Source organism: Oryza brachyantha, chromosome 4 (assembly GCF_000231095.2).
Source record: "Oryza brachyantha chromosome 4, ObraRS2, whole genome shotgun sequence".
Lineage (NCBI taxonomy): Eukaryota > Viridiplantae > Streptophyta > Magnoliopsida > Poales > Poaceae > Oryza > Oryza brachyantha.
In genome coordinates, this window is record NC_023166.2 from 13,032,648 (window position 1) to 13,053,134 (window position 20,487).

The 20,487-nt window shown below is 41.7% G+C and overlaps 4 protein-coding genes across 5 annotated transcripts; 2 read left to right on the top strand and 2 right to left on the bottom strand.

The window, feature by feature from the left end:
- The first annotated feature begins 2,596 nt into the window (after nt 1–2,596).
- Nucleotides 2,597–8,794, top strand: LOC102705153 (glucose-6-phosphate 1-dehydrogenase, cytoplasmic isoform). 2 transcript variants are annotated; one of them, XM_006652369.3, is made up of 16 exons: nt 2,597–2,709; nt 3,893–4,108; nt 4,457–4,542; nt 4,836–4,884; nt 4,954–5,134; nt 5,302–5,450; nt 5,536–5,604; nt 5,937–5,995; nt 6,492–6,528; nt 6,698–6,769; nt 6,921–7,068; nt 7,206–7,301; nt 7,793–7,863; nt 8,000–8,115; nt 8,258–8,303; nt 8,421–8,794. In XM_006652369.3, exons 2-16 carry the CDS (start codon nt 3,932–3,934, stop codon nt 8,589–8,591), a joined length of 1,527 nt encoding a protein of 508 aa, XP_006652432.1. In that variant the 5' UTR covers nt 2,597–2,709; nt 3,893–3,931; the 3' UTR covers nt 8,592–8,794. The 2 variants fall into 2 exon arrangements, with proteins under 2 accessions (XP_006652432.1, XP_040378864.1); XM_040522930.1 differs by lacking the exon at nt 2,597–2,709 and adding an exon at nt 2,815–2,835.
- On the bottom strand, nt 7,790–11,258 carry LOC102705426 (cytosolic Fe-S cluster assembly factor NBP35-like). Its single transcript, XM_015836590.2, has 3 exons — nt 11,131–11,258; nt 10,923–11,024; nt 7,790–10,091 (listed from the first exon to the last, which is right to left on the bottom strand). The coding sequence occupies exon 3, from the start codon at nt 10,066–10,068 to the stop codon at nt 9,196–9,198; it is 873 nt and encodes a 290-aa protein (XP_015692076.1). The 5' UTR covers nt 10,069–10,091; nt 10,923–11,024; nt 11,131–11,258; the 3' UTR covers nt 7,790–9,195.
- Nucleotides 11,259–12,934: 1,676 nt separating this feature from the next.
- LOC102713626 lies at nt 12,935–15,669 on the top strand. The gene is made up of 2 exons (XM_006653480.3): nt 12,935–13,176; nt 14,465–15,669. Exons 1-2 carry the CDS (start codon nt 12,948–12,950, stop codon nt 15,424–15,426), a joined length of 1,191 nt encoding a protein of 396 aa, XP_006653543.2. The 5' UTR covers nt 12,935–12,947; the 3' UTR covers nt 15,427–15,669.
- Nucleotides 15,670–16,497: 828 nt separating this feature from the next.
- On the bottom strand, nt 16,498–20,012 carry LOC102705712 (F-box protein SKIP14). The gene is made up of 3 exons (XM_006652370.3): nt 18,356–20,012; nt 16,831–17,569; nt 16,498–16,735 (listed from the first exon to the last, which is right to left on the bottom strand). Exons 1-2 carry the CDS (start codon nt 19,235–19,237, stop codon nt 17,090–17,092), a joined length of 1,362 nt encoding a protein of 453 aa, XP_006652433.1. The 5' UTR covers nt 19,238–20,012; the 3' UTR covers nt 16,498–16,735; nt 16,831–17,089.
- Between the last annotated feature and the right edge of the window lie 475 nt (nt 20,013–20,487).

Here is a 20,487-nt window from a genome sequence, read left to right on the forward strand (position 1 = left end):
TCTCCAGCTCTTTGACTTAACAATGTATTCTTGTGTGGAGATTTGACCTTAAAAGAACTACTTGGAGACTATGGTGAGATAAAGTCTGAATACTGTGATCACTTTACTGCAGAATGCGTGCTGATTCGTTTGTGATATTTTTTCAGAGGTTGATTGGTAGGATAGCAACCGGTTAGATACACTGACTCCTCCCCGTTTTCCAAGTCGTGGTCAGACGCATGGAACGCCTGCTTGGACCGAATTTGCTCCAGCGACGGCGACTCATCTGCAAATAGTAATGCCTGAATTCTGAAGCTCTGAGCCATCCACAATGTAATTACGTCGTCAGAGAAATAAACCAACTTCTTGCTCTGCTTTCTTCAGAGAATTCTGCTGCGGTGATTCTTGTCTAATTCAGTCTTCACAAGAAAAAAAAAAGGAAGGGTCAGCGTTGCAATTCTGTTCGTCAGAAGAACGTCTTACAGCTGATCGCCGGACCAGAATACATCAATTCAGCGGTTGTAACTCATAAACAAGTTGGCAAATTGTGAATAAAATTCAAGCCCCGGAGCTCTGTTCATCCACATGCAGACCAGATCGATCTTTTGGCTCAGTCGACAACGCACAAAGAAGGGTATCTCTATCTATCTTTCTCTGCACACGTGACCCACAACACCTGACACTTTTGTCATCTGGAAGGAGAAGAACTCGTCTGAAAAAAAAAACCGAATTGCTGCTAACTCTGAAGAACCTACTATCTCCTTACACCACACAGTACATCACATCACATGGGTTTAGGATGATTGCTGTGGCTCGAGGGCTTTAGATCTGAATCAGTCCAGTCTTCAGTGTGCTGGTGCTGCTACAAGCCAGCAGGCTGCACGGAGATCTGCGTGATGGAATGGTGAGGCCGAGATGCGGCCACCAGGTGCGAAACAGCAATACTACCAAAACCGAAAGAACTCGTTACGTGTAATATTTGCGGTGATCATGTTCACGTGAGGACATAGCGAGCAAGATGATGATAGCTTGTTCAAAGAAAAAAAAATCTATATATATGTTTGTAATTTCCGAGACAACGGTAAGGGTTAGGAAAGGATCAAACCATGAAATTCACTTGTACTAAGAAAGACAGTGCCAACGATGATGGCAATGGCAACCGTAGTTTCATGTACTAGAAAACATGGATCAAACCCATCTGATTTGACGTGCTGTACTACAAGTTGTGGTTAACCCATCCAATCGAACAAAGACTGGCAAGTAGTAGTAAACGCAGACCGGTCCATTTCGTAATAGGAACGAGATGGGAAAGCAACCACTAAATCGGCATCAATCGTGGATATTTTTCTTCCATACATGATGCCATGATGCCGACTCTGCGTTCTTTTAACTCTTTCTTCCCTGTTGTTTCGTTTCTATGCGAATATTTTTCAAACTATAAAATGGTATAATGTTTTATGAAAAAATTATATAGGAAAATTTTTCTAAAAATTATGCCAACCCATTTTCAAGTTTTTATAACTAACAATTAATTAATTATATGCTAATATGTTGCTATATTTTTCACTCCAGTTTTCAACCCCAACAAAGAACTATCTGCTACGAACGTTTACATTTCAAATGAATTTAGCAAGGAAGAATGAACCGTTTTCTTTTTTCTCATAGCAAGAAATGAAATCCCTTTAAAATGAATTTAGCAATCAAGGGAGAATGAGATAAGTCGTCGTTGCTTTGGACTTTCAACCCCAGCTACGAGAATCTGTTTAGCAATCCACGGCTCAAAACATTTATGCGTGATTTGCGCTCGACTAAAATGTACGACACATGGACATGTCTCTTGCCACGCTGACATTGTAAACAGTGGAAAGAAGAAACCTGTTGCCCTTCACTCTTCACCTAACCAAACACTGATACCAACCAAGTTTAAACTTTAACCGTTCTCTTTTTCGAAAAATAATTAGTTTGGTAGTTACTAAACTAAAATAATCTTACCTCACAACATTACTAATATTTGGTAATTCAAGAAAGTTCCACTCATAAAACTATGCAAAAATTTGGTAATATGCTACTCATTAATAAATAAGAAATAGTTAACACTGTTGAAAATACTTATATTTTTAATATAAAATTTAAGTTCAAAATAATTATATTTTGAATATAGGGAGTAATTCGTTGGACTATTTGAGTTAAAGATTTTAGATTAAGTGGTAGCCGACAGAAGTTTCCTCCCTAAGGTTCTATTCGGTTTGAAGAAATTTTAACACATAGAAATATAAAAAGTGGATGAATAGAAATATATAGCAACATTTAATTTATAGAAATTTTTCTAAAAGGTTTGAGCAGATGAAAAATTTTCATAGAAAAGGAAAGTTTTATTTGGCTTTTATATCGTTCCTAGTAATCGAATGACTTCCAACCAAATAGAATATTTAGTACCTTAATCCATTGTTTGTGGCCAAATTTCTCGTAGCAACAGCGCGGTGAGCGCAACATTTGCAGATAAGACCCTGTTTTAACCTGGTACTACAAATTTACATGCGAAGTTTTTTTCACGGTTGGTGGCACCCCGACCCGCACGGTGGAAAGGTTGGTAGGTAGTGGACAGGTGGATTTGCAAGCAGCAGCAGCAGCCGCCGCGGTATAAAACGGCGGAGCGGCCGGTCTCCACCGTCCTCTCCACCCCGCTCTCCGGCTTGCTCCCGCGCGAGCCCCGCCGCCCCGCCGCCGTCGGTCAGTACTGCCCTCCACCTGATCGCTGCTGCGTAGTCACCTTTTCCTTTTTCTTTTGTTGCTGTTGGTGATTCTTCTTCTTCTTTTTTGCTTCGGCGAGAACTCCGAGGTTTCTTGGGCCTGCAGGTTCGTCGCGGTATTCTCACTATCGCAAGGAAAGCTCTTGTCGTTGCGTCAGTTGGGGATCTTTAGTTTGGCGTCGGTTTTGTGTTAGCGCTTTCTTGGGTTCTTTTTAGGAATTTCCTCTTATTTTTTTGCCTCAAAATTGCGAGCGTTTCTGCGATGCGTCGCGTTGCACGTGCTTGTGTTGGGCTTTGTTTCGGGCGCGGATCTCGTGCTTAGCTCATGATGCCCTTTCATGGCAGCATGGTGGGTTTGGGTGGAGTGATTTGTGGTTAAGCTTAAGCTTGAGTTTTTCTCATATGGGTTCTCGGCTAGGATTCTGGAACTAATCAATTTCTCCTGCTTTTTGGGGAGTCTTTTCCTCGCCGGCTGTTTCGCTGGGCTGTTTTCTGTTGGGAAATGGTGGATCTTTCTTGTGAAAAATGTTCTGCCTTTTTCATTTCTAGTTCTAGAATTATGCTAGCTGCCTTTTTCACGGTAAGTGAGTTTAATTAGGACAAATCCCAGATTTATTAATAAGAGCCGCAATCCTAAAAGTTGTCCAAATTGAAAGTCAGCTATGACTAATTCTGCTGAAAAACGAGTGTTGTTAGGTTGCAAACGGTACCAAAAGGAAAATCTATATCCACTCTCACTTTTGTCAAATTTAATTTTTAATAGTCTGTGTTGGAGTTGGTTAGTGATTTCTTGACTGCACACGGAGTGTATCATGTGATTGGATGCTGCTATGTTGACCTTTTATCATTGTTGGTGGCTGGAGAGATGAGTTAATAGTTATCAGAAATGTTTGGTCTGATCCATTACAATTAGTTCACCTAAGTGGCAAAAATTTAAGTGTGATATCTAACCTTGTCTTGTTCGGTTTTGGGATACTACACTGCTACAGTGCAATAGCTTTAAATTGGTAATGAATAGAGCAAGCCTAGTCAAGCAAGATATATTCGTTCGACTAGCCAATTGTACTTGTCGTTGGATGTTCCATTTCAATGAGGTGTACGAAATTGCTTAGGGTGTGTTCAGACAGTCTTGAGATTGACTGCATTTTTTCTCACCTGGTCAGGTATATCGCTGAAGGAATTAGAGCACCGCCCTATTTATCATGTCAGGAGGATCAGCTGAATCTTCACCGTCATCAAGACGAAGCAGCTTTAATTCTTTATCAAGAGATCTCGAACTTCCTTCAGAGCATGGCTGTCTCTCTGTTATTGTCCTCGGGGCTTCTGGAGACCTAGCCAAGAAGAAAACTTTCCCAGCACTTTTCCATCTTTTTGCACAGGTAATTTGACTGAGTCCTGACAGTAATTAGCTGTTGCATGTACAATTTGCAAAAGCTACATTGCGGAAAGAACAATTGACTGCACATTCATCTGAGGCATTCCAGAGCAAAGATTCAGTACTCATACTTGATCACAAGTATAAGCTCGAAGACCTGTACTTTTTTTTTTCTTCCCAGAACAGTAGATGTAGGACACAATTGAAAAGACTGCTGGAAAACTGCAGATCAAGCTTTTTTATCCAGCAAGCTGTTTTACGATTCACTCATATCTTAGTCTTTACAGACATACAAAATGTGCAGTGCTACAATTCCCAGGTTTTTGTTGATATTCATGTACATATGTTACAGGGATTTTTACAATCAGGTGAAGTGCATATATTTGGGTATGCGAGATCAAATCTTTCTGATGATGGGTTAAGGGAACGCATTCGTGGGTATGGTTTCTAAAGGCTGGGTTTTTGTACATCTTGGCATATTGCACTGTACTTAGACATTTTTAACCTCTTTTAAACATATATTAGCCACTGAATTTGAATGCTATACTGAGGATGGTTGCAAATAAAAGCATGTGCTACTCTAAGTAGGGTCAAGACGTACTAAAAACAAATGCCATGTTATCTGAAATACATTGTATATTGTACGAAATGTGGTGGCAATTTCCTGTGGTATAAGAAGTTCAATCATCCATCTTGCACAAATTTATGCATTTTTTTGTATATTGCTACAGATACCTTAAAGGAGCCTCAGAAGAACATCTCTCAGACTTTTTGCAACATGTGAGTTGTTTGTAATGTAACCACAATTTTGTGATGCGCACACATCATTATGATAAATTTCTACTGCAGATAAAATATGTCAGTGGTTCATATGACAGTGGAGAAGGATTTGATAAATTGAACAAGGAAATTTTGGAGTATGAGATGTCAAACAAATCAGAAAACTCTCGCAGGCTCTTTTATTTGGCATTGCCTCCATCTGTTTACCCTTCAGTCTGCAAAATGATCAGAAAATATTGCATGAATCCATGTAAAGTTTCTTTGCTCTCCCATGTGTTATTCTTTTTGGAGTTTGCAGAATCCATGGACTTTATTTGGATGAAAGCAATGAAATAATAAAGTTAGTGGAAAAATCAGGTAATTTCAGAAGCATTTCTTCACCAAGATTCATTTTGTTTGCATATGCATTGCTTTCAGCTGGATGGACTAGAGTCATTGTTGAGAAGCCATTTGGAAAGGACTTGGACTCTGCAGAAGAATTAAGTGCCCAACTTGGGGAGCTATTCGACGAAAATCAACTCTATAGAATTGATCACTACTTGGGAAAAGAGTTGGTCCAAAACCTGGTAATGACTATAATATTGTCAAGAATATGGGATAATTTCCTTTGAACACTTGACTAACTACTTTCGGAATAATCTCATTTCACAGCTTGTGCTTCGTTTTGCCAATCGCTTGTTCTTGCCTCTTTGGAACCGTGACAATATTGATAATATACAGGTAAGATGGTTAATAGTTGGTACTTAGCAATAGGCAGCTTATAGGTTATGATTTAAGAAATCCAATCCGTATGAACTGCAGCTACTGCATCATGTAGGAGAAATATTTTGTAGTCCCTCTTAGCAGTTGGTTGCTGGACTTCTTTGTGATTTTTGGCAGAAAGTTGCCATGTCCTACTGGCTAGTGTTATAATTTATCATTGTCTGAATGGTCTGACTGAATCTAAGAAACTAAAAATATAGGTATTTTTCATTTGTACATTTTAAACATTATACTACCAACAATATGGCATACCATAGTAGCTGCAATTTATAATCAATCCAATCCTGCAGATTGTATTCAGGGAGGACTTTGGGACTGACGGGCGTGGTGGATATTTTGATCAATATGGGTATGTAGAAATATTATACTACATTAGAGTTTTTTTATTAATTAGGTTTTCTGTCATAAAATCATAACCGTACAGGTCATAAGTGTACATATCTTATGCAGTATTTCTATTAAGGAAGCTAAGATTTCATGAAATTTGGAAATATTTAAATTCTTTAGTAATTCTTATTATTCAAGAGGAGCATACTCTGCATTTCAAAGTGTGAAAATGCACATTTTGCTTTATCAAGTTTGCAAGACAATGTGGAAATTATAATTTTGCAGTAACAGAAGTGTGCAGTACTGAAGAAGAGAGTGTAGTACTGTGCTACCGCATTCTCTTTGTATAAGCATCTCCTGCTATGAGTTAACAACATAACATTTAATGTTAATGTATACTGGACCACACTTTTCTTCTTTTTTGCATAATTGTTTACTGGTCAAACATGTTTACACGTCTCAATGTGTACCCTCATTGTTTGCCACAGGAGTATCTAACTTCTCTCTTGTTGCTGCAGAATCATTCGTGATATCATCCAGAACCATCTGTTACAGGTAAGTATTATTAATATATGCCAGCATTCCATATGATATTATTTTCATAGTTTTTTGATGAATTATATATGGTCAAGTAGTACATGATAAATTCCCTGATGATGAGAACAGCGTCTTTTGGAGTTAACTGTTCCAATAACAATTTAATTTATTGTTGCTTCTTCTTCAGGTTTTCTGTTTGGTTGCAATGGAAAAACCTGTCTCTCTTAAGCCTGAGCACATTAGAGATGAGAAAGTCAAGGTACTCTATTCTCTACATGTCAATACTCAATACCATATTGCAGCTTGCCAATTCTTTGTTGTAGTTTGATTTCGTCTGAACAAGGGTTCAATCCTTATGTTTTAGTTCGTTTGTTTAGTGCTAAGTAAAACCAGTTACCTGTTAATGCCAGGTTCTGCAGTCCGTGAACCCTATAAAGCATGATGAGGTTGTCCTTGGACAATATGAGGGCTACAAGGATGACCCCACAGTTCCAGATGACTCAAACACCCCGACTTTTGCATCTGTTGTGCTTCGGGTGCACAATGAAAGATGGGAGGGTATGTCTTCATCCATATTTCTACGCATCAGATTTCCGGAGAAGGACAACATTGATTCCTTTTCACTTCAGGTTGTCTTTCAGTGGACCATATTTCTTCATTCTAAATTTTAATTGCTGAATGTTCATATCGTGCAGGTGTTCCTTTCATTCTTAAAGCTGGTAAAGCATTAAGCTCAAGGAAAGCAGAAGTTCGTGTGCAGTTCAAGGATGTTCCTGGTGACATTTTTAAATGTATGTGCTATAAGCTATTGTCGTGGTGTGCTCAGCCCTTTCATACAATTTCATACAATTGTCATTTCCTAATTATGTTTATATGAACAACTAAGGGTGCCTTAATGCCTCTGATAAGTAAGCAGTAGAAAGCTATGGTCTCTTTCAGAAAAAAATGGCATTCAATCTGAAACTACCAAAATAGCAGCTGAAGTTTCATTGGTGAAGCAGAATGGGTAGAACAGTATCCATGCATTGATGTGGAAGCTGAGAAAGCATTTAATTTGCTCTGAATTAATTCACTGAGATATTATTTATGTCTTTAGGAAGTCTATTGTTTACAAAGCAGAAAGCTAGATAAACGTGTACAATTGAAGTTCACTGTATTGCCTTCTATTTTTAAGTGGTGCAAATGTAGATTTCTTTTTGTTCCTTTTCGACCAATATGTTATTTTTTCGGTCTAAACTAAAATTTTGGGTCTAATGTTTGAACTAAATATATCTTGGTGAAGGTAAAAGGCAAGGTAGAAATGAGTTCGTCATACGTCTCCAGCCATCAGAAGCCATGTACATGAAACTTACTGTAAGTTAAGCTATCTGTGTAATATCTAATACTCCTTGTCTCCTTGGCTCCAAAAATACTTCCCTACTTCAGTGAAATTTGATCACATTTTTGAGTGTTTGTGATACAATATTAACTAGTGCATGAATTTTTCCAGGTCAAGAAACCTGGATTAGAGATGGCCACTGAGCAGAGTGAACTTGATCTATCATATGGGATGCGATACCAAAATGTCAAAATTCCAGAGGCATATGAACGGCTCATATTGGATACGTGCGTATCATCCTTCTGATTGTTCAAATTTTCCCTCTTTAAAAAGATCCCCTTTTTTTTCCAATTCATCGTCAACACATACGATTCGGCACATTTTATGCCTTGTGACCATATGCATTGATTAGTACCCATATTTCTACAGGATAAGAGGAGACCAGCAGCACTTCGTTCGCCGAGATGAGCTAAAGGTTTATCACCCTGCATATCTAAAGCCCTGAGGAGAAACCTCAAACCTGACTTGTATTTCGGAGCCCTTCTTCCATTTCCATTTCTCCCTAACATGGTCCATCATCCCCGTTTTTCAGGCTGCTTGGCAGATCTTCACGCCCCTGTTGCACGACATCGACGCAGGCAGGCTGAAGGCTATTCCATACCAACCTGGCAGCCGAGGCCCCAAGGAAGCTGATGAACTGAGTGAGAAAGTTGGGTACATGCAGACCCACGGCTACATATGGATACCACCCACCCTTGCATAGACAATGTCAGAGATAGTATTGTTTAGCTAGGTAAAAGGAGCCTATGCCTGTTTATTTAGATGGAGAGTGCCTGCTGTTATTGCGGATATGATGATGTTGCGTGTGTTCACGATACCACCTGACTACCTGGCGCTATAATAATATTCTGCTTCCTGAGTATGCCAACTGCTGCTATGTGAAATAAAAATGCATATTTGCGTGCTGACATTGGTGTTGGATGCCCGTATGACAGTGCTGAGTTCATAAATTGTGACCACTGCATTTGCATGATAAGCTGATAGCAATACATCACATTGAAGTCTTGTATAAAATGCCAATGAAAGATGATGAAGTAGATGAGTTGATTCTGATCAGAGAAGGATACAGAACAGATTGATCATCTTGACAAATATTCTCCACACTTGAAGGTGACTTTAAGTTCAAACGCAAATGCAGAGCAAGCACTAAATTGTTTCTACAGATATTGAATTTGTTTCCACCAAGTTACGAAACAGCACGCCAATATTTGGCCAAAGTAAAAAATTTTGGCAAAGTTAGGATAGCGTGTTACTCATATGGCTAAAGCTATTAGCATAACTTCACGGCCATGAGTCATATCATATCTTCACTGCTTCTTGACCAGCTTCTTGATTATGCTTTTAAGAGCGGGAGCACTTGCACTGCATTTTTGATCGGTGAAGCACGATCTACCTTCCTCTGCCGCCTTGCAGAGCTGGGGATCCATGGGAACCTTGCCAAGAAAAGGGACCTCCATTTCCTGGCACATCTTCTCAGCACCACCCTTACTGCTATCGAAGACCTCACTGCATGCCACAACAGATAAAAGCTCTGGAGCTTTCTCCTTGATATAATTCAGTGCCCACTCTGTGGCATCTGTCTCTCCCACCTCACTTGGCTTCACGAATTTCATATCTGAAAATGCCTGCCTCAAGCCACTCATGTTCTCAACGACTCCCAAGACTGGAACGCCAACCTTCTTGCAAAAGTTTATCTCCTTCTTCACGTCAATCAGAGAAACTTGCTGCGGCGTGGTCACAATGATTGCCCCATCAATTCCTGCGATCTGGAGGTACTGCACAATTGAAATATGTTCATCAGATGTTCCTGGAGGTGCATCCACCACAAGATAGTCAATCTCCCCCCAATCAACATCCTTCAAGAATTGTTTGATGAGTCCATTCTTGCGAGGACCTCTCCATATAACAGCATCATCTGGGTTGGGCAGCATGAATCCAATTGACATGACACCTAGGTTGGACTCAACATACACCGGAGACCAACCAAGATTGCTTTGATGGATATCCTGGCCTTCAAGGCCTAACATTTTTGGGATGCTAGGACCGCAAATGTCTATGTCAAGAAGTCCAACTTGATAGTCCATCTCAGCAAGGGCAAATGAGAGCTGGGCTGAAAATGTACTCTTCCCAACACCACCCTTTCCAGACAGTACCAGTATCTTGTGTTTCACGGTATTCATTCGCTCAATGATGGCAAGCAGATCTGCAAATAAAATGCCCCAGTTATAAGTTCGTTTCCCTGAGAATAAATATTATGGTTAAGGATAACAAATTCATAATCACTTGGTGAAAGGAGCCAAGGATAGAACATACATCATACAGTAGGAAATTAATTCAGATAAAGAATTCACAAATTAAAACTATAGTTGCATATGTGTAATGGGACCTGAAAGTTCATACAACAACATTAATTAAGGTGCACCCACAATTCACAATTGTCAGATATAAAGTTTAACTTTATGTGTAGATGTATCAAAAAACTAAGAGCATTAATAAGTGCTTCTAAGACTCGATCATTTAAATAGGTATAGAACATCTTTCCATTGATCAGATTGACTTGGAGTGCAGATGTTACAAATACAATCATGATCACGATTCACAAATGTCAGATATAAAGTTTAACCAACTTAAGCTTTAATGTGTCAACAAATTTGAATTTGTCAGAGAACTAATGTTCTTTTCATACAATCATACTACACATTTTCCCTTCTTCAAATTAATCGATTTTACTACAGCAACTTATACCCGCGGAAAGCATGTGACTATGCTATAGATGAGCTAATGACTACCAAACTGTGATATTTCCTGCACACAACTGACACAAGGTTCCAAGGGATGCTCACACGAGTGCAGGCCGTATGTTCTACTAAATTCACACTCGATTGCAGCAAAATCAAACTTAAAAAAAAAAGGCATGGACTCGACATACCACAGAGCAAAGCATGCATACAGCGATCAACCATCAACCGCCAAATCACAAGGAGATTAGATAGGAATCGAAACAACAGCGAGCACTAGGCAGTGTATTACATACCGGGGTCAGGGCCCTTGGGCGCGGTGGCGCAGATCTGCTAGTTGGGGCACCCGGCGCACGCGTCCGCCTTCCCCGCCGACTCCGACTGCGTCCCCGGGCAATCTGCGGCGGCGAAACCCCACCCGAGAAAAAAAAAACAGTCAACAAAAATAACCTCAAAAACCCCTCGAAAACGAGGAACCTAAGCAACCAGAGCGGCTGTCCCTACGGTCGTTGGCGTTCTCCGGAACGTCGCCGCCGCCGTTCTCCATTGCCTCCGATCGATTGCTCCCTCCGTCCCCTTGCTGCTGCGGTGCGAACTCGCAGAAGCTGCTCGTGAGATTGCTGGAGGTTTTAGGTGCGGATTTTTCGTGTTTGTTTTTGGAGGCGTGGCTAAGCAAGCAAGAAACCCTTGGGGGCTGACTTGTAGGAGGATCCCAGCCGTTCGTGTTCGATCGGACGGTCTAGCGTGGTTTCCGAGGAGAGTTTGGCAACTGCATCCTTGGGTCAGGTGGACGAATTTAATAATTTGACATTCTGAGGACAGAGATGGCGCACGAACGGGTTGAGAGTTGACTAGAGGAAAAGAACGATGCGGTGTTTAGTTGTCAAAGTTTTTTTAAAAAATATCACATCGAACGTTTGATTGGTTGTCGAACGGGGTTTTTAGACACAAATGAAAAAACGAATTTCACAGCTAGCTTAGAAACTGTGAGACGAATCTTTTGAGCCTAATTAATCCATCATTAGCACAAGTTGATTACTGTAGCACTTATGACTAATCATGGACTAATTAGGCTCAAAAGATTCGTCTCAAGATTTATTCCATAACTGTATAATTAGTTTTTTGATTCATCTATGTTTAATGTTTTATTTAGGTGTCCAAAAATTTGATGTGATGTTTTTGAAAAAATATTTTAGGAACTAGCCTGTGCAGCTGAATTAATTTGTTATTGCCTTGTCGTTTTTCCAGTTTTCACATATAATATTTTGACTCTTCTTTAAAATTATGATTAATAATTTTTTTTGTTACTAGATGGAATTTTATACGTGACTAATTTTTATAAATTTTTATAAATTTTTAAATAAGACGAATGGTCAAAGTATTAAACATAGAAATTGAAAAATAAAGTTATTATGGAACCAAGATAATACTGTATTACGGAGTACATCTTACTACCATGTAGACATGGAATTCCATCAATAATGGTAAGTTAATTATCATTATAGTGTTATACTGTACTATATCTATTCGTCCTTTTATAGGTGTTTTTTCTAAAACCGAACTTGACAACATAAATATTTAAAAGGTTTGTGATGATTTATAAGGAGTAGCCAGTGGGGATGAGTCCTTCTTGGTTGGTTTTGTTGCGGCTATGGTTATTTGCATAGTTATAGCCTTATAGCTATTGATAACAATTGTATATCTCAACGAAATCAACATGCTATACTTGTCCTAAAATAAGTAAAATTAGTATTGGGTAGCATACGTTCTAGCATTAATTATGAATTTGAAAAATTGCTAGTATTTTTCATATTTATATTATTAGGATATATCTCATCCAGTGGTAGGTTTATTTATTTTGGAAAGAAGTGATTATGTGAATGCAACAATCAAGTCACCTAGGAATAATTTAACTTGATCAAGTTGGTTTATATATATTTTTTTTCTTTTGAAAACTGAATCATTGGTGTCGCTCACTCGCTTGGTCATATTTGACAAAAAGAAAAGCATTGAGCGTTTGGTAAAAACAAATGGGAAAAAAGAAAAATGTAGGGTGTTGATTTTAAAAGTTTGTGTTCAGTACAATCTCCGTCCCCAAAATTATAATGTAACGTTTACCAATTTCCCCTTTTACAAATAGTTAGAAAGAAGTTAATTCTTTTTCGATTAAGGGAGTATAAGTGAAATAACGAAGAATTAGTGGACTAGATTGGAAAAAGCAAACAATCTCCTGGACCTAGTCCTGTATCGTTCCTTCTATTTATCCCCCCAATCAAAAGCGCCGTGTTGCGCTAAGCCGTAACGTGGAAGCAGGGGGCAGAATGAGAGCGGCGGTAAGCGCACCGCCTCCCCACAGCTGCTACTCCCGCCGCCGCGCCACTCTACTGGACGCGCGCCATGTGCTCGACCATATGCCGCAGAGGCGCGCGCCGCCCCGGGCCGCCGGCCTGCGCGCCCCGTCGGCGTCCGCATCCGCATCCGCGGCCACCCGGAGGCCGCCGCCGCAGCCGCGCGTGGCCGTGCGCGCCGCCGCCTGCCCCGCCGCTTCAGGTACTGGGAAGTGGAGGAGCCTTTTTCTTGGTTGCTCTCGCTCGTAGCCATAAGATTTGGGTGCGGTCCTATATGGTTTCTGTTTAGCTCTGTTCGTGCCTGCGGCGCAGCGTGGTTATTAGATGGTCTTGGTCATTGGGTTCAGTGATTGTTTGAGCCTGTTGAAGTACTGGAGAGGGGGTTAGGGTAGGGCAGTGTCTTTTTGGTCCCACTAAGTGGGAGGTGAACGCTTAAGAATTGCGTGAAGCTTTGGGGAGCTTGCAACTCTGAAGTAGACTACGAAATGAAACCAAATGATTGTTCTGCTGACCATTAGCTTACATGGTACATTTCGGTTAATTGAATCTTGTATTGTTGCACTGGGGGCAAGGACACTCCCTAGCACTTATTTTGAGACTAAGGAATTTTGGGAGAGAAAAGGGTATATGAAGGGATAAGGAGGAATGCGAAGGCTTATAAGATTTCAATGGTCTCAATGAGCTGAAATTTCGTTTTCTGATTCCTGCTTGCCTTCAGCAAATTGTTCAAATTGTCCTGCTAATTCATATCATGAGCAGCTGTGCTTATAAATGCTTCGGCTTTAGTTTCATCTTATCATCAGGACCACACCTGAATTAATTGTTTAAATAGTATATATGAGGCTTGGACTCATGTTAAATACAGACTGAAGTATGTCCCACCTATACAATTTGAAATACACATAGATAAAAGAGGCAGGAGACAGGTATCTCTTGATCAAACTGTAAATGTAATCTTTCACCCTCTTTTTTTCGCTTCTGCTTATGCTTATAAACCAAAATTTGAATTTTCAACTTTTAGTTTGATTTGGGAGTTTCTTTATCGTAGTTTATTTTTCAACATTGGCTTTTAGATCGCTAAGAACATTTATATAAAAGTTTTATTCACAAATTATTTTTCGTTTATAAAAAGCCAAACGAACACCCCGTTTGTTTTCTGGGATTAAGGCTATTTTCAAGTTTTCGTTTTTCAGCTTCCAGGAGTTTGCTTCCTTGTAGTATGCTCCAATGCTTGAGAAGCTGGGATTCTCTTTCTTAAATTTAGCCCAGATTTTACTTGCTCCAAGCAAGTCTGCTTCCTAAAATCAAGCAAGGAATAAACCCTTGCTAGTTGCCTGCAGTATTCTTTTGTGGTCAAAGAATAACTTTGTCATGTATGGTACATTCAGAGGTTAACCATTCTTGTTGAGCACTTCTTGTATGCTTTCTCAGCTATGCTATATTTATCCAGAATGCACCATCATTTCGCATGTTGTCTAACCATTGCGCAGTTCATTATTTGTTCAGGACACTCCTTCCAATTCCAACAGCCTTTCGCTCAACACCTCGTGTGCGCCTAAACTCACCTTCATTCTTGCCATCAAGACGAAATTTTGAAGGCTATATTCCTCAGAGCTGCTCAGGTCCATCATTGCAGATCTATAGCCGGTCATCCCTGCTATCTCTCTCACCGTCTTCAGCTCTGATGGTGTCCTCCCAGCTCTCCTCTTCTGACGTTGCTCAACGGTCAGAGGAATGGTTTGCTCTCCGCAAGGACAAGCTCACCACAAGCACCTTCAGCACTGCCTTGGGCTTCTGGGCTGGCAATAGGCGGTCAGAGCTGTGGAATGAGAAAGTTTTTGGATCAACAGAAATCAAGTTGGAGGATGCAGCGAGGTCTGCCATGAACTGGGGTACGGTAAATGAAAGTGTAGCTATAGAGCAGTACACAAGCATCACTGGACGCTTGGTAGGCTCCCTTGGCTTCGCAGTGCACACTGAGGCCAATTCTGGGTGGCTCGGAGCTTCACCTGATGGCGTTCTGGGGTGTGACCCAGACGGTGGGATCCTAGAAGTCAAGTGTCCATTCAACAAGGGTAAGCCTGAGCTCGCTCTGCCATGGCGTGCTATGCCATACTACTACATGCCGCAGGTGCAGGGCCTGATGGAGATAATGGACAGAGACTGGGTCGAACTCTACTGTTGGACTCCCAACGGAAGCAGCCTGTTCCGAGTGCCCCGAGATCGTGGGTACTGGGAGCTCATCCATGAAGTCCTTCGTGATTTCTGGTGGGGGAATGTGATGCCAGCAAGGGAGCTGGTGCTGGTTGGTAAGGAGGCCGAAGCTAGATCGTTTGAGCCACAGCCCAAGCACCGGCTGACAAACCTGGTGCTATTTAAAAGCAGGAAGCTGGCTTCTGAAGCCAAGTTGTTGTGCAAGGATATTGGCGGCCATGTAGAATTCTTCCCATGAGTTCTGCCAATGGCTGTACAAGTGTATTCTGATTATTCTTTCAATCAAAAATATTGAATGATTAGTTCTCAAACCGTTGGTGTTTTACTGTGGTTGGAGCATACAAAATGCTCCGTGATACGTCTTGTGATAGTTCTACATGTTCTTAGATTTTCATACTTGAAACAGGTGGCAATGAATTAGGCAGACATGCCGATTAGCCAAACAAAGGCGAAAATACAGTTTGCTTTTCTTCCCTGTGGGCTTGGGCTATAACTTAAGTCAACATGACAAACTGAACTCTGGTTTTCTTTTCTTTCATTTGCCAATTGTAATGGTTGAGTTGGCCTTTTTTCTTTCTTTCCCTTCACGCGAAGCAGCAGCAATAATCCGACAGGTGTTGCTTGCTTCCATGGTATTCCTATCCTGGACGACGAAACTGGTTTGCAACTCGATGCCAGTTGCTTCTCAACTCTCACGGATCCTTTGTTCTTGCCTTGCATGTGGGACAAGCAAGCTAACCCGAGTGCCTGACCATGGTAGTCGGGCGATACATCACTCAAGAGGCAGGTCCGGGCGGGCCCAACGTGGTCAAAACCATTTGGTATCTGACCTTTTCAGCCTTCAGGTCATCGCCTGATTGACCAGTAACCCGTGTACTCAGCACGGTTAATTGCAGCCAGTTTTCTGATTATAGTTCTGAGAGGCAAGGGCGTTCTCGTGATGGGTTGTGTGAGGTGCGACCGGGCTTAACCACTGGTCCACTGCATTGTCAAGCAGTGGTTTTCCTATATTTGGAAAGTGGGCAACGAGAATCCCCTGTTTTCCGCACATTTCACTCTTTCCCCATTCTTAAGAGAAGAAAAAAGAGGTTCTCATCGCGCCTACATGAGCAGATCTCATGGTACTCAAGAATTCCTTCAGGGCATCACAGTAAAGCGCAAAGAAAACGAGGGGGAACAAACTACACAACCTTCTGCATACCACTATATATTTGACAACTTGACATGTTCGGATGACAATAAAACCCAGCCATGCAGCCATAAACCCATAGTAATTCAAAACATTTTACAGGGCAATTGCAAGCAAAAGTTAGGTTAGAAGTCATTTATTTCACAGCAAGTAGTTGTAAATTACAAGGCAGTGTGACAACGTTTTCATAGCCAACATGGCACGCATGTACAAGGTTAATTACAGGAGTCAATCTCTTTATTTGCTCGGGAGAGAGGAGAGCAGTTCATCTTCGATCCTAGCAATTCCATGAACATCAGCAGCAACTTCACCACTAACGTAAGTTCAGACTGTACTTTCACTTTTAAACTGCAAATCCCTGTAAACCATAAACCAAGATAGGAAATGAGCTCTCTCACATGATACTAATTTAAATGGGATGTATAGCATTCAACGAAATCAGGCAACACTCACCTCAGAAGATATCCCCAGTCAGACGATAGTAGTTAGACAATCTTTTTTTGTTTTCTGAACCAAACTAACTACTCTTTTTGTTCTTTTTCTTGCAAGAAGCATATGTAGAATGCTAGGATGGCTGAACCTTCAAGAATAACAAACTATTCCCTTTTTTTATTTTTTTTCTCAGTAGAATGATATGCTAAGATGGCTTGCATTACAGCATTCCATGCTGTTTTCTGTTAGCAGAGGCAGAGTATTCTTTAAAGGCAAACCCCTATTTCATCGGGGGAAATGAATCCTTATTCTCTAGACAAGTAGGGCAAACCCAGTCCAGACAAAATGACTCCTTGAATGCTAACTTGTCTACACACCTCCCACACTTGTAACATCTCAGGATGCAAACAGTACAACCTTTGCAATTACCAGATTTTCTGTCATCACATCCTTCATCTGGGCAATCATAAACAAGTTTGTAGTTCTGACAAATAGGGCACATCTCAATATCAAGAGCATATCCATCATTGCAATCTGATAAAAACCGATTAGCATGCAAGAATCTTGGCCCCCGGCTATGCACCTCCTGCATCTTGTCCGTGCTCAACAAGGATAATAACTCTTCATATTGCTCCTTTTGTAAACTGAAGAGTGTTCCAACTCTGAGGTGCTTAATACCAACAACTGCTTTCGTATTAAATGACTTGAGGTTGGAAATTATACCATCTAAAGTTAACCGTGGGCAGCCCAAAATGTTCAACTGTTCGAAAAAAGATTGTGTTAAATGAAAAAAAATCATATCAAATTAGAAGTAGCAGACGAACATGTATGTCAAATTAGAATGATACTGACAAACACGTACAACGAATCCACAGGACTTATGGCAAAAGGTTTTTTTTAGTGATGCTCCAACTATGAAAAAGAACTAAAACAATAATAAATAACTTGAACAAATCACGGTTCAGAACTTGGTTCAGCGCTATTCAGCAACTTTCACCACCAAGTTACAGGTCATAGAAAACAAAGTTCAATATATTTGAAATCACACTGCAAATTTTGGTCAGCTATAGGTGTAATCCAGAAGTATCAATGCAAATATCTGAACCACAATTGAGTCTCACTTTCATGTATTACTAGAAAAACATTTAATCAACAGTTCTATTTGTATAATCTGTATCAAAGATATTGCAGACCATGCAAACTGCCAAATTGTCTCATCAAACTAGTTTCACTTTGGGAATATTATCTAGCAGGCATACAGACAAGTGAATAGTTCATAGCAGTTTTATAAAAGAAAATATAGCGTACGGATAGAGGATCACTAGAGAAACAATGGATAGCCTGCAAAACTACAATGCAAGTTTCCTTGTCCATAACAGCAACAAACTAACAGTATTATAAGGTCATTAAGGATATAAGATTGTAAACATTAACATTGGATTGATGGGAGCATGCCAAGATCAAAAGTATATTAGTATAAGTGCAATACTTGAGGAAGTTGAATTGATCTAAGAAATACTTTCATGAGAATACAAGTAATACTAACCTTTGTTAATCTTGGATTACTTTCTAACACGGCCTTCAGCCCCTGATCTGTGATTTTTACACAGTTCGCAATACTTAGACACTGCAAAGTATCTGGGCACTTTCGTGTCAGGTGTAGAAGACCAGCATCAGAAATTCTCTCGCATAATTTCTCTTCAATGTGGATGGACTTCCACAGTAAGGGCTCATTTCTGACAGCCAGATGCAATGTCTTGCACACCATCTCAACAGAGAGGATGTCACGAAGGCCAAGATAGCCAAGAGCAAAAGTCATTCCTTCATGTGGAACACCTCCCTCCTGGAGAGGGCCAGTTTCAACTGCATCGCAGCACACCAATGCAGCATTTCCAGAGGTAGATGGGTTCTCCACGAACCCAAAAGAATCATCAGCATCTTCTGTGATAGAAGGGTTCTCCACGAACCCAGAAGAATCATTTTCACCAGCAGAAAGGCCTCCGAAGCACAAGGGGCCCTCAAAAACACCCCGATAGCCACCAAACTGCATCTCTGGCGATAGAACAAAAGCCTGATTCAAGTAATAACTCAGGTCGGCAAAAACAGCATCACTGCTGTCGTCTCCAAAACGCCCAGCGCTGGACATGACTGTGAGGTCGTCAATGCAACTGGCGATCGCTGCGGTGAACGTGGTCTCCAGGTTCATGCCAAAGGGGTCGGTAGGCAAGAGATCCACAGGGTCGAACTCCTCTTCCTCCTCCAGCCCCAGCTCAAACTCCAGTTCATCCCACCACAGAGAGTTCACACCACAGGAGGACAGCGGCGAGGCTTCCTCCGACCAGCACCCACACCCGCGCATCATGCCAGCGCAGTCCTCGTTCACCAGGAACGAGTTGTTGAAAGAGCATGACGAATAATTCAGCGCCATAGCCTCCAAAATCTCCTCCACTCTCCCTTTCTTTTTTTCCCTCTTTTTTTGTTTTTTTCACCTAATTTTTACACAGAGAATGGTAGAACAAAAAAATAACCCTAGATCTCCCCAAGAGAACCCTCCGTTCCTGATCCGGGCCGACAAAAAAATTCCCCTAGGACCAAAAACTTCACCGAGCAATCTCGATCATGGATCCCAAGCCAATCCAATACCAGAGAAACCAGGGCCCCCGATACACCACCTCAATCTCCCCCCAAACCGAAACCCCCAACACCAACACCCCCAACTCCCCCACAATCAGAACCAAACACAGCCCGGCGAACCACGCGTCCACGCCCGCAGATCACCAACAACAAAGTCTTCCCCCACGAAATCCCCCCTACCGAAACCAGCAGCGGTGGCGAGGAACCAAGGATCCTCGGAACCACACCGGCAGGGAAGGCTCCTCGCGACGGACGGGGGAGTGGGTAGGTAGATAGATAGGCCGGATACACACCTTCGAATGCCGCGGCGGCGGCGGCGGCGGTGGGATGGGTGGTACTGAGAGGGAGGCGAGGCGGATGGGGGGCAAACCCTAGGCGGTGGGCAATAGCCGGAGCCTCGAGGTGGAGAAGGAGGACGAAGAAGACGAAGAGGAGGAGGGCGTCGATGGTGCGGTGATGGTATGGTGGTGGTGGTGGCGTGGGGGTTCCGCGGAAATCCCGAAGCCTCCTCTGCCTTCTTCCCCTTTGGCCTTCCGCGCCGCGCGACGAGGGGGAGGGGAGGGGAGGGGAGGGGGAGGTGAAGAGAGAGAGAGGGGTGGGGAAGGGAGGGGAGGGGAGATGCTGGCTGCTCGAGCTGGTGGGGGCGGCTGGCTGGCTGGCTGGCTAAGGTGAGGCTCTCTCTTCTCTCTCTCTCCCTCTCGTTAGCGGTTTCGTGGGGGTTTTTCTTTGCCTCCGCCCGTCTCTCCCGTGCCGCCGTGCGTGGGTGCGGGCGAGAGTGCAGGGGCTTTCCGGCAAAAACTGCCTGCCCGACTCTCTCCCTCTCCCTTTGAACGGTCCTGCGGAATGCGCGGCTCAAGGATTGGTTTACCGTTTTGACTTGGTAAATAGTATCTAGATTTGATATCTTTATAGGTCATGTGTATAAATGCAGTGGAGGATATTAATCCGGGATGAAAAAAATGGTCAGATTGAAAAAATGTTACTATGTATATTTAGATATTTTAAGTTCAAGATAGCCTGCATAAGATGTATGCAAGTTTATTT